The sequence below is a fragment of the Fusarium verticillioides genome, chromosome 11 (assembly GCF_000149555.1).
Source record: "Fusarium verticillioides 7600 chromosome 11, whole genome shotgun sequence".
NCBI lineage: Eukaryota > Fungi > Ascomycota > Sordariomycetes > Hypocreales > Nectriaceae > Fusarium > Fusarium verticillioides.
In genome coordinates, this window is record NC_031685.1 from 459,542 (window position 1) to 472,507 (window position 12,966).

At 48.6% G+C, this 12,966-nt stretch overlaps 6 protein-coding genes across 6 annotated transcripts; 5 read left to right on the forward strand and 1 right to left on the reverse strand.

The window, feature by feature from the left end:
- Positions 1–500: 500 nt before the first annotated feature.
- On the forward strand, positions 501–2,539 carry FVEG_12997 (hypothetical protein; the record flags this gene model as incomplete). Its single annotated transcript, XM_018902381.1, has 7 exons — positions 501–564; positions 619–803; positions 851–932; positions 999–1,472; positions 1,527–2,116; positions 2,168–2,271; positions 2,320–2,539. The coding sequence occupies 7 exons, from the start codon at positions 501–503 to the stop codon at positions 2,537–2,539; spliced, it is 1,719 nt and encodes a 572-aa protein (XP_018761092.1).
- A 467-nt stretch (positions 2,540–3,006) lies between these two features.
- FVEG_12998 (hypothetical protein) lies at positions 3,007–5,609 on the forward strand (the record flags this gene model as incomplete). Its single annotated transcript, XM_018902382.1, has 6 exons — positions 3,007–3,179; positions 3,282–3,837; positions 3,888–3,968; positions 4,018–4,655; positions 4,710–4,892; positions 4,940–5,609. The coding sequence occupies 6 exons, from the start codon at positions 3,007–3,009 to the stop codon at positions 5,607–5,609; spliced, it is 2,301 nt and encodes a 766-aa protein (XP_018761093.1).
- Positions 5,610–5,792: 183 nt separating this feature from the next.
- On the forward strand, positions 5,793–7,521 carry FVEG_17419 (hypothetical protein). The gene is made up of 4 exons (XM_018906660.1): positions 5,793–5,972; positions 6,030–6,605; positions 6,659–6,781; positions 6,831–7,521. The coding sequence occupies exons 1-4, from the start codon at positions 5,916–5,918 to the stop codon at positions 7,482–7,484; spliced, it is 1,410 nt and encodes a 469-aa protein (XP_018761094.1). The 5' UTR covers positions 5,793–5,915; the 3' UTR covers positions 7,485–7,521.
- Positions 7,522–7,526: 5 nt separating this feature from the next.
- FVEG_12999 (alcohol dehydrogenase) lies at positions 7,527–8,794 on the reverse strand (the record flags this gene model as incomplete). The annotated part of the gene is made up of 4 exons (XM_018902383.1): positions 7,527–7,874; positions 7,928–8,083; positions 8,145–8,504; positions 8,570–8,794. 4 exons carry the CDS (start codon positions 8,792–8,794, stop codon positions 7,527–7,529), a joined length of 1,089 nt encoding a protein of 362 aa, XP_018761095.1.
- Positions 8,795–9,335: 541 nt separating this feature from the next.
- On the forward strand, positions 9,336–10,319 carry FVEG_13000 (hypothetical protein; the record flags this gene model as incomplete). Its single annotated transcript, XM_018902384.1, has 1 exon — positions 9,336–10,319. The coding sequence occupies one exon, from the start codon at positions 9,336–9,338 to the stop codon at positions 10,317–10,319; it is 984 nt and encodes a 327-aa protein (XP_018761096.1).
- A 785-nt stretch (positions 10,320–11,104) lies between these two features.
- Positions 11,105–12,684, forward strand: FVEG_13001 (hypothetical protein; the record flags this gene model as incomplete). The annotated part of the gene is made up of 3 exons (XM_018902385.1): positions 11,105–11,524; positions 11,579–12,316; positions 12,367–12,684. The coding sequence occupies 3 exons, from the start codon at positions 11,105–11,107 to the stop codon at positions 12,682–12,684; spliced, it is 1,476 nt and encodes a 491-aa protein (XP_018761097.1).
- Between the last annotated feature and the right edge of the window lie 282 nt (positions 12,685–12,966).

Below are 12,966 nucleotides of genomic sequence, written 5' to 3' on the forward strand. Positions count from 1 at the left end.
AATTATTTAACAAGTAACATGTATCTCCTGAGGGCACGAATGGATACCTTTAAACGCTCCGGTTTGGTCATTCCATGATGGCCTTGTTATGCAGACGCTTCTGCATACATGATTCCTTCTAATAGTCCCAACAAAAGCTGGAACTTATGGAAGACACAGATCTGGTCAATTAAGGCAGATTTAGAACAGTTTAGGCAAGTCTAGTAAAGTCGTAGAATAGGTCTTCATCTCTTGGGTTCGATGGCTGCTCGCTGGGCCGTTCGCGGTTACGTGATGCTTCACGATGCACTAAATTCAGCCGAGGCTAAATTTACCGCCGCAATTTACCCATGGCAAACAGTCGCAGCTCATTTAGGAAGGGATATGGCTATAATGAAACCTTTATGGCTTTTACTGTTTACTATTTAAGCATACTATCACGGTGTCTATTATTTATCTACAACATTCATTACACCACCTGAACAATTCCCATCCAGCATTAATAACTCCACATCTTCAACATGATCTTCACCTCCAGATATAACATTCCCATTCCTGAGGTCGACCTCCTCACCTACATATTCGGTATGAAGCTTGACTTTGAACATAAAACTCAAGTAATACTAACATAATGTGAAGACTTGTCATCCGAGGAGTCCCAACAAGCTTCGTCAGACAAGCCTGTCTACATTGAAGCTTATGACCCGACTCAGCAACTCAATAAACTACAGCTCAAGCATATGGTAAAATCTATAGCTGCTGGATTACGACACAAGTTCAAGATACGAGACGGCGATGTTGTCTTGGGCTTTTGTGAGAATTCTGTCAGTACCCTCGCTCATCACGCCTTTCCCTTGGCTAATCATTGTAGATCCTCTACCCAGCGGTAATCATTGCCTCAATCGCCGCTGGAGGTGTCTTCACTGGAGCTAATCCGACATACACATACTCTGGTAAGTCGTGAGGAGACACTGGGTGGTCCCCGTCTTAGATAATCTGGCACTGGCTAAGAATTACAGAATTGGTCAATCAACTCAAAGTCTCCGGCGCCAAATGCATCGTCACCGACAGCCCTCGCCTTGAGATGGCCAAGAAAGCTGCAAAAGCCGCAGGCTTAGCACCCAATTCCCTGGTTCTCATTGACTCTAAGGATAGAAGCTCAGTCGATGGGGTTTCATCCTTCCAAAGTCTTTTGGGTCACGGGACTTACTCTTGGGAGAGGATTTCAGACCCCAAAGTTCTGGCTAATAAGTATGATGCCGACAGAGCTCTCTCGAAGTCAACGGGCACTGACATCTCCCTTAGGCTAGCAGTCCTCAACTTCAGCAGTGGCACGACCGGCCTCCCGAAAGCGTGTGAGATCACCCATCGCAACTTGGTCGCCAACGCAGAGCAGAACCTACATCTTGACCGTGTGGCGAGGGAGCGAAAGAATGACCCAACCTTTGCAGCCAACGATGTCCACTGCGCCTTTCTCCCATTTTACCATGCCAGTAGGTCACCCCCATCGCTTAACGCTCGTGATATAAGCTAAAATGCGATCTCAGTGGGCCTGATCACCTTCTGCATCTTGAACGTAAAGCGATGCTGCACAACTGTCGTAATGCCCAAGTTTGATCTGAAGTCATTCCTCAGCACGATCCAGAAGTTCAAAGTAACATACCTAATCTTCGCACCCCCGGTGGTATCCATGCTCGTCAAGAGTCCTCTTGTTTCTCAGTACGATCTCTCTAGTGTCAAGTTCCTTGTGTGTGGAGCAGCACCACTGCAAGCTGATGTCGAAAAGCGACTCGAGGCACTCTTCAGCAAAACTGGCGCTCGCAGCCGTCAGGGATGGGGTATGAGTGAGGCTACCATGTCGATTTCGATCTTTGGACCTGATGAGTTTGATCCCTCTCATGGAAGCGTTGGATACCTGGTGGCCAATATGCAGCTCCAGATTATCGATGAGAACGGCAAGACTGTTGGATATGATGAGGAGGGTGAGGCTATACTTGCCGGACCCAATGTGTTCAAGGGTTACTACAACAATCCTGCTGCTACCAAGGAGACTTTCACTGATGATGGCTGGCTCAAGACTGGGGACATTGTCAAGGTTGATAAGACTGGGCTGATTACCATCGTTGATCGCAAAAAGGTTTGTGTCCGCAGGAACTTGCACACGACACGCGCTGACAGTGAATACCAGGAACTCATCAAAGTCAAGGGATTCCAAGTCGCACCATCTGAACTAGAAGGGCATCTTTTGGAACACGAGGGTGTCCAAGACTGCGCAGTCATTCGAGTTCTACGGTATGCAAACACCCTCCCTCCGACGAAAGTCCACTAACAGAGTAACAGAGATGGGCATGAACACCCTCAGGCTCACATCGTGCGAAAGAAGCCAGACGCGACAGCCGAGTCCATCCTGTCATTCATGGACAAGCGCCTATCGCCCATCAAACGAATCACGGGCGGCATTGTATTCACCGACGCCATTCCAAAATCCCCGTCTGGCAAGATTCTTCGACGATTGATCAAGGATGGCTTTGCTAGCAAGGACCCTAGTCCTCGTCTATGATCAATTCGCGGGGGGAACTTGTCCTGATTAGGAGATTTTCGGTGGAAATTTCACCCTCGGCAGAAATTTTGAGCCGGCGGGGAATGGTTGATTGGTCTGGTGACACTAACTGCAGGTCGCCAAGATTGAGTGTTGTACTGATTAGCAATTTGACGCGTTTGTTTTTGCGAGACAGTCCGAGGATTCCGGCGGTGAAGTTTATTCTCAAACTAGCGATATCTACCAGGTCTTACTGGTCATTGTGTCGGCGACAGAAGCACGTCGTGTCATTATGGGCATAGTCTGACTTAGTTAGGAGTCCGAGTTACTGCGGGAATAGACTTTGAGCCTGTTGAACTTCCCCAGATTGACCCCGCGAAATGCTACCCCACGTTTAAACTCTCCGGCCAGCCGGTTCCTCTTCTCTGCATTGCCTACCTACCCAGTTGAACTTTCATCGTCACATCATCACCAATTGTAACCTAATCATGCAGGAATCAGAAACCCCCAAATCAGCGCCTTCACGAAGACGAGCATCCAAAGCTTGTATGAACTGTCGCGTCAGGAAAGTCCGCTGCGATGTTGTCCGAAACCCTGAAAGGTGTACTAATTGTGCGCTTGATGATGCCGAATGCACTGTCGTAGCCCGGAGGGCCAAATAGTAAGTTCATTCTGTAATGGTACGGTCGAATGTTGACAGGAAAAGCCGCAAGAGGTCACTAGTCATACCTGAGAAACCGAAACCCATGGTATTCAGGAATAGCTTCCAGCAGCAACAAGAGCCTAAAGCCGCTGCGGTCGCGGACCTTATCTCTCCGCAAATCTTGGATCAGTCTTCTTTGCTCTTTGAGAGTCCGTCTGATCATAACCCTAAGAGCCCATCAACGTGCTTCGAGGATACTGAAGACTTGACAACAAGGTGGTGCACTGAGCAGGTGAAACAGCAGTCAATAATTCCAGGCCAAGGACATCATGAACTTGAGCCATGTGGAGCACCAGGGAGTACAATATCACATCAAGGTGTAGCACCAAACGCCAGATCACACATCACATACTCATATTACCCATTCCTTACCGTCGACATGTCTGGGCTGGAGCCCGATGATGTTTACTATCTTGAGTCTCGGAATTGTCTCAGTGTTCCTACGCCCGACGCCTTAGACCACTTCATTCGAGAGTACTTTCTGCATGTGCATCCCGGTCTTCCTTTGTTGGACGAGGCCCAGTTTTGGGCTGTTTACTCTGGTGACAAGGAGCCGTGCGGAAGACCAACGATCTCACTGTTCTTGTTCCAGGCAATGCTGTTTGCCTCATGCAGCGTAAGTGATCTCGTGCCGTGGCCACTATGATTGAGGCTAACTATCATTAGTTCGTACCTTTCTCGACATTGAAGTGTCTTGGTTTCACCTCCAGGCGCAATGCTAGAGAACGATACTATCGTCGCGCCAAGGTAACCACTTTACACTCAAGGCCTGAATCCGAAGCTGACTCTCCTATAGCTTCTACTAGACATCTGTTCTGGCAGGGACCTCGTGTCTAATGCACAAGGTGCATTACTACTAACTTACTACGCCACCGGTCGAGACCGAGCGCGTTCAAATTCCATTTTACTTGCGACAGCTATTCAGTATGCACAGGGTGCAGAAGCCGACCAGTTCCATAAAAGGCCAGATCAAGACTCGGATGCGACTAATAAACTGAAGAGGCTTTGGTGGTGCTGCATCGTACGAGATCGGATCTTGCCTCTTGGTGTTCGGAGACAGTTGCATATTACCTCCATAAACCCAGCTCTGGATCACTTGACCGAACAAGACTTTGAGAAAGAGATTCAAGGGTCACAGGTATACTCATCGCAAACCAAAAGGAGTCTAGTCCAGATATTTGTCAGTCTCTGCGAACTGGCAATTCCATTCACCAGCGTGGTACAGACGGTCTATGGCATGGGGCAGTCCGCTGCAGATGCTATTTCTCCGATGATCGAGCACCGAAAACAGATTGAAGAGTCTATCAGGTTCTGCGAGATCAGCTTGGACGCCTGGTACGACAAGGCCAGTATCCAATTCCCTACCCCTGCTGGGATCATAAGTCCTGAGAAGTCGCTCGTTCTATATACGAATCTGATGTACATATACTATTAGTAAGTTATCTACTCCTTCCGGGTCTTATTTACTAACAATGTCCCTCTTTCAAGCTCTGCGCGCGTCGCGCTATACCAATACGAGGCTTTCATCATCAGTCTTACCTCGCCTGGGGTCAGTATGGACGACAAGCTGCATCAGACGCGGCTCCAGCTAGAAGACGCTACACTGGGGATCACAAACAACCTGAAGGAACTAGTTCAACTCAAAGTCGCCAGATTTCTTCCAGTCAGCATGTAGGTCGAGCCTCGCCCTTCCCTGAACTCTGACTGACATTTATTAGCATTGCGTATGCAGCACTTCCACTCGTACTACACCTTCTAGACGTTAGGTTAGCAAAGGTACCGTCGCAGACAGCCCGAAAGCAAGGCAGACTTAACATATACGTGGAAACGATGAAGGGATTGCAGAACCTTTATGATGGTGTTGACGATGTCTGGGCTTTCATCAGGGCTGCTATTGACTCGGCAACTTCTGGGACTTTGGATACCTGTTCAACAAGAGCTGATTTCATTTCGAGTAGTGCACTTTGCTCCAAACCATCAGCGCCTATCCAGGTAGCTGACGACTGGGGTAAGTTCTTATTACAGGAACCTATTCTTTATTTCCGCCTCTCTAGGACGATTGATCTCTCATTGGCGGTTGGTTGTTATGCAGAGGACTCTTCGCTTAGTTTGCTACTGGCCACAGCAAAGTTTCCAAGTCCAAGCCTCATCTTTGTCAATATTGACATTGCTACTGAAGGCCAGGTGTCAGCTACTAGCTGCGATAAAGCATCTATGGAGGACAAAGGAAACACAGAGATGGAGGACGTTTGTGCTGAAATGAGATGTGACATTTTTGATGACATTGGAAACTTGGATGGATATGGCTTCGAAGCAGAGTCTTTCCAAACCCCTGAGTTCCTGGATATGTTTGAGTTGGAAGTGGAAGATGTGTTGAATAGCGCATGACAGAGATTACTCAAATCTAGGTTAACCTTTGTATAACGCTCAATTGCTGTTCTTTCGTGTTGAGAAAGCCTCCGATCGGCCGCTGTCGGCATCGGGGGTCGCCGATAAGATAAGCGAGTTGATCCAGGTCAGATGTCAGACCCATGATTGCTAAGAAAGCTGACATTGCGTTGACCAATGTCACTCAATCATCGCTCTGGGAAAGTGGTAAAAAAGCCTCAGGGTTGGTATATACACGCGAAAAAGAGGTGTCTGTGCTATAAACCGACTCTGAGATACGATCATCCACGTTGACTGCAAGCCGCAATGGTCGGTGTACCGACAAGCAAAGGATGTCGCTTATGTCTCCAGCGAAGCGTCAAGGTATGAAGCAGTCTCACGGTTTCCCTTTCGCAGTGTCAAATCTAAGCTCAAGGACAGTGTGATGAAGAAAGGCCAAGCTGTGCCCAGTGCCGAAGAGGCGGGCGGACTTGTCCAGGCTATGTACGACAGATGAAGTTTGTTGATGAAGGGCCTAAAGTCCGACGCTCAAGACGCAAAGCTCAGGCCTCCGTGACCCCATCAACAGATAGAACGTCTAAGTTGATAGCCCGGCATAGTAGAGATCTGCTTCATTTCCAAGAAACAAGCCCTGATGTTAGTCTGAACCAACCAAGCAGCTTCAAGGCAGAGCGCGACCAAATCCTCTCTTCCTTCGTGTCAGCCATGTTTCCGCTTGGCTCCTCGACAGCACAAATCTCATTTCTCGGCAGCTGGTTATGGCATCTCCCACCTCGTCTTGGTAGCAGTGCAGCCTTGGACCATGCTGCCTTGTCGTTAGCATGGGCATATTTCGCAAAGCTGTATGGAGATCCCATCGCACTGCGGAATGCAGAGATCTCGTATTTGCGTGCCGTGAAAAGTCTGGCTGCCGCTCTTGATGATGACAAAGAGCAGCTTAGTTCAAATGTGCTCTGTGCGACTGTTCTCCTTGGGCACTTTGAGGTATTTGCCTATGTCTGATCTGGTCTTCTGAAGCTGACATGTAGAATTTAAAGACATTTGTCAAGGTTCGTTATGCGTGGATAAGGCATGCTGGCGGCGCTGCCCGCCTCATGGAGCTTCGGGGTTCTCAGCGGTGTTACGAGTCTGCGTTCGAGTACTCAATGTTTCTCGCATGTCGCGGCGCAATTGTTAGTCTACCTTCTACAACCCACTATACAAACACTGACATATTCTCAGATTTCTGAAGCTTTGACCTCTGGGAAGCCTTGCATTTTGGAGTCAGAAGGCTGGCAGAACGTTCCAGACGGCCTGATCGAGTTTCCTCTGTTGCCAGCATCACCCGATATGTACCATCGGATCTTCGGCTACTTTGCACTTGTTCCAGGGCTACAGAGTCGGATGACTCTTTGTGACAGGGCTATTTCTGATGAAAGTCGAAACGCTCTCCTTTTAACGGCACGACAGCTTCAGCGAGACATGCAGCAGTGGTATTATGAGTATATCTCTCAAGATAACAAATTGAGAGAACCTCGTGGTGTATCCCCAGTATCAGAGGGCTACCCGTTCCATTCACGTTACGAATACCACGATGTCATGTCAGCCACCATTATTGTTGCATGTTATGCATATCTGATCGTTCTCGATCAATCAATCGCTCTCTTGGATACTTGCGATAGAGATGGCTCGGAGAACCAAGGCCTCGCAACCGTAATCTGTATGTCTGTGGATTACTGCCTGCACGCCGGATACTGCGGAACACAGACAATGAGGTTTGCGCTACCCATTGCTCACTCGGCATTACCTCGCCACTATCATCAATGGACCAAGAAATGGATGGAAAAGTTCGACGCAATAATGGAGGCTACAATGATTCAGCCACTGTACTCTTGATCCATCTATATACACTCTATGATAACAGCATTTCACAACAATCTAATATCCAGTAACAGACTTCGGTCGGTAAGCCGACTCAAGTTCTGCAACCTCATCGTCCGTCAAAGTGATGTCAGCAGCCAGCACCGCTTCATCAATGCGCTCCTTGCTGTTCAGGCCGATGATCGGATTGACTCCCTTATGCAAGCACCATGCAGTCGCGATTACCGCCATGGGAAGTCCTCTCGCCTTGGCCACCTTTTCAACTATATCAACAGTTGCCTTGTCTGCTTCGTTCTCTCGATCGTAGAGTCGACTGAGCGTTTGGTCATACTGTGTTCGCAATGAAGTCCTTTCGTCAAGGCCATTCCAGGGACGAGCAAGAACACCGCGTGCGTTGGGAGACCACTGCAATTTACGTGAGCAAGACGATGTGGTTAGAGTTAGAGAGCAGGACTTACGGGAATACATCCGACTCCTGCGTCTTTGCAGTACGGCATCATCTCCCGTTCTTCCTCTCGGTAGAGAAGGTTATAATAGTTCTGCATTGAAATGAACTTATGCCAGCCATTTCGCTCAGCCACATTTTGCAACGCCTGAAACTCCCAAGCGGGCATCTTTGGTCACCGAGGTTAGTAACCATGATGTCAACGGAGGAATGACTGAGATTTGACTCACAGAGCTAGCCCCGATATATCGTGCCAAACCAAGTTCCACCACGTCGTTCAAAGCTTTCATGATCTCCTCCCGCGGGACATCTGGATCCATACGCTGGATCTGCAGAACGTCGATGTAAGTACCCAACCTCTTGACACTAGCTTGCACTGCGTCAAAGATGTGCTTGCGCGACAGTCCAGCTCTGTTCACCATCTCCCCATCATTGATGGAAGCAGCAAAGACAGAGAGTTGAGGCTCGCCTGGGGCGCTGGTGGCGAACCGGCATTTGGTCATGATCACGACGCGCTCTCGGGGAATGTTGTACACAGCCAGCGCTTTGGCGACGATTTCTTCGGAGACACCGTTTGAATAAAGATCAGCCTGTAGAAATAATATCAGTGGTCAGTTCTCGAAGTCCTTTGACGAAGGGAAGACCATTCACTTACCGTATCCCAGGTGTTGATGCCGGCTTTGAAGGCGTGCTCGAGGAGAGGCAGGGCTTCGTCTTCTTCGAGAACCCACTTAAGCCAATCTTTACTTCCGTAAGACATGGCCCCAAGAATGATTTTGGAAATCTTCAAGCCAGAGCGACCAAGTCTGGTGTAACCCATACGTGTTGCTTGGGGTTGAATGAGAAGGTCTTTCACATAGCCGTGTTGAAAAGAGGACATGATGAGAGTAAAGCGATGTGATATCGATATGAGTTGACAGATGCTTTTTCTTCCGATTCATCATTTGGAATGACTTTGATGTCAACCTTTTATAACCTCCTGTACTGCAGTAATGAATTCTGTGATCCGCTGTCCGTTCACGAGCTGACAGGCTGCCAGGGTCCAGGGCATTGCCCGCTAATCCTAGAATGGTTCCATGTTACGATCGAAGCTAATCCGTGTCAGGCTGCATGACCCGAACTAAGCCCAATATGGCTCCAAGCCACGAATTTTAGTCTCGGGTTTCAGCTTACCAACGACGATGAACTCTCTGCTGACGGCAGTGCAATTACCTATGGGGAAGAGAGGTACGGAAATGGCGGAGAATTCTGAACTGCACTTGCGGATTTAACTGGGGAGAAACGGGCGAGCAGGCGATGAGAGGTTGGAGCGATTGACTGTGAAGAATATAAGGTCATCAGGACCCAGGCAGAGTATGACATATTCCAGCAACTTCGAGATTCCCACTCTATCTTTGCATCTCGAATCTCTTCCTATCATAATGGTATCCCTCACTGAAGGTCAGAAAGCGACTCTAAGTCATGAAGCAGTCGAATTTCTCACCAAAATTCGCCATCCTCCACTGGCTAATACCATCTCATCCTTCATAACATCACCATGTCGAGTCCCAGGTCTGCGACAGGGCTTCACAGAAAAGACAGCTCCTGGAGAAGCCCTCTTGACCGAGAAGCACAAGATTAAGATCACCGATACTCTCATTGCTGGAGTTTCTGTGATCGTTATTGAACCACCAGTCATCAAACCTGAGAAACAGAAGAAAATACTGTTCAACGTCTTTGGCGGAGCCTTCATCATGGGTAGCCCCAGAGACAGAGCTGCGCTGACCATGGCGGTTGAACTTGGTGTTCGTGTCTACTCGGTCGACTATACCAAATCTCCTGAGGCCAAGTACCCAGAAGCTCGGGATCAATGTCTTGCTGTATACCGCGAGCTGCTCCAGAACGGCCCTCCAGGTGGAGCTCCTGTTCATCCCTCCGATATCCACGCCATGGGCTGCTCTTCGGGAGCACAGATCCTCGTCTCTATGCTTCTTGTCGCGAGACAGAAAGGTCTCCCGATGCCAACATCTGGGATGTACCTCTGCACACCCGCCCTCGACCTGAGTGGAGCCGGCGATTCAATGGTCTTCAATTCTTTGGGGCGCGATATCATGCCTGTTAGTCTTCTTACTGGCATGGTATCCCAGAACTATGCTCCTGACGGAATCGACGTGATTGATCCTTTTTACTCGCCTATTTACGCTGACTATGATGAGTCTTTCCCGTCGACAGTCATCACAGTTGGGACGAGGGATTTTGCACTTAGCCATGGGATACGGTTCTATTGGAAACTGAGGGAGGCTGGGGTAAAGGTCGAGCTTCTAGTCTCGGAAGGAATGTGGCATGGCTTCAATTGGGACCCGGTGATCCCGGAGTCAATCAGGGCTCGTGCTGCTGTGATCGAATTCCTGGAAGATTCCCGATAGCATTTGAAGTCATACATGCATCTCCAAACTATCCATAAATATCCCGTAGCCTGTAATGAACACTCCCCTGAGTCAGTTTCAAAAGCTACGTGTGTGATGAACTTGACTGATCTGCAGAGAACTAAAGGGGGCAAAGTTTTAACAAAGATGTCGAGAAAGCACCGGAAATGTCGGTCCGATTAGCAGCACGTATAAGACATCCAATGAACCACTCAGTGACGATCGCATGGTTTCGTTTCACTGGAAATATCATGTCTCCGCTCAGTCCTGTACCTCGACTTATCAATCTCTTGTAGCACGCACGGTTCGCTTCTTGGCAGTCGGCGAACCAAAAATTAAAACCGCGAGGTGGGTTCTTTAGTGACAAGCTCTCTCGACTCCTACCAGATCTGGTTAATACTGTCTTTTTGAACAATCTCTTAGGCCGGCGAGATGGGCTTAAGCACGCTTGCTAGCCTGCCAAGCGCGATAGACATAACCTTATTCCACTTAAAGTCCATCTGATAAGCTTAAATAACTCAGTGCTATCCACATGGTGGCTGTGCATGGAGTCTTCTTAGCTACCTGAGCTCAATCTAGGGTGTACGCCCTGCGCAATTTGATCTATCCACATGGTGGTTTTCTGATCAGCCGAGCTCGGAGGCACCAAGGTCTTGGCTGCTCGAGTGTAGTACATAAGAGAGCGATATGTGAGTTATTGCCAAACCTTTATGCCTATTACTATTCTTTCCAACTGCATTTAGAACCTGATGAAGCACGATACTGCGGATGGCGAAAGGCCAGTGATGACCGACATTAACGTCTCAGAAGTTGAATCTCAAGATCTGAGCCATCTGCGGATTCCCGCCAAGTACAAATGGACTGCACTCTTTCTCGTCATCACCCTTCCCTTAGGACATACCTGGACAGGCTCAGCCTTGGGTCCACTTAAGAACACTCTGCGAGAAGAACTCGGCATTAACAACACGCAATTTGGCGTCATCAGCAGTGCAGACGCTTTCGTCAACACCATCTTCCCTATCGTTGGAGGCCTCATCCTGGACTGGTGGGGTCCCAACATCGTCACTTTTTGCTGCACGAGTGTAATACTTGTCGGATCCGTCGTCGCGGCCGTTGGTGTTCAGATTGGACTTTGGAGACTGCTTGTTTCTGGACATGTGCTCATGGGCTTTGGCATTGCAGTTTTAGACTCTGCAACACAAAAGGTATTCTGCCCAATACAAAATGATCATATAGCTTTCTTATTAATAGTTTTAAAGTTCTTTTACCACTGGTTTGGCGCTTCTGGGCTTGCATTGGCGTTCGGACTAGAGAGTGCCGTTTCTGGCACTGTCAGCCTTGTCTCTGGTATGGTCGCCATCCCCATCCGAGATCGCACAGGCTGGTACGGATGGACCTTTTGGGTTCCAGTTTTCTTCTGTGGACTTTCTTTAGCCATGAACATTTCATACGTCTGCTTCGAGCGGTTTGCGGTTCCGGCAAAGTACAGATTAACTCCAGGCCGTGAGATAGCGATCACTGAGAAGCACCTTGTGACCAAGCGCAACTTCTCCTGGAAACTCTTGTTGACTTTACCCTGGGCCTACCTTATGCTACCAGCTACCCAGTTGCTACAGAGCGGGGCAGCTGGTGGATTCAGCACGAGCTCGGCAGATATCATATTCTTGAAGGGATACACGGAGGAAGTGGCTGGTTATCTCTCAACAGCACAGAGAATCCTCCCGATTGTTCTGAGTCCAGTCCTAGGCTTGGCTATAGATAAGTATGGCCATCGGTTTCACTACGTTGCCACAGCTCCTGTCTTGTGGATCATTGCTTGTTCTCTGTTGGGCTTCACAGACGTGCATCCAACCGCAGCTCTGGTCTTCTCCAGTTTAGCGGGCGTAATCAACTCTATGCCATTGCAGATCTGCATACCCCTCTTAGTCGCTGATCAAGCCAAGATCGGCACTGCCTTTGGTGTATGGAGAGCATTTAACAATTCAGGCTCAACTATTGTAAGTTGGACGACTAGTCGTCAATCGTGTACCCAAACTAACAACAATAGATGGATGTTGTCTTTGGAGTAGTACAAGATGATACCGAGGGAAACGGTTACTACAAGGTTCTCCTCGTTGCCATTGGCATTAAAGCATGGGCCTTTGTGCTGGGTGTGTCGTACATCATCGTCGACTACAAACTTCTAGGGAAGGGCATGACTATGACAAGAGTCCAACGCGAGGCAATAGAAGTCACGATCGAGGATCGCGATACGAATCCTTTGACTCGCCGAAGGTCGAAGTCCTGGTTCACTGCCTTGACGTTTGGCCTTTTGGTTGCTATGGTTGCGACTGCATGGGTGGTCTTTCTTAGATACCTGATCTGAGAAGTAGTTATTCAGGTATCGGCACGCCACATCGATACAGCCGCACCTTTGTTTCAAGCTCGAGTATATTGAGTCCGCTTCTAGTTTCCGTCGATACGACACTGTACAGCTTCTTGAGTGCCTAGAACCTTTCCAGCATTCTCACACAGAGCGGTACCGTCAAAGAGTACTTTTAGCTTATGCAATAGTTCTTATACTCGGGTAATGGTTGTAGGCGACATTGGACTTTGTATAGCACTGTTTCGACACTATGTACTTATGCATTAGACTTGATAGTGCAAG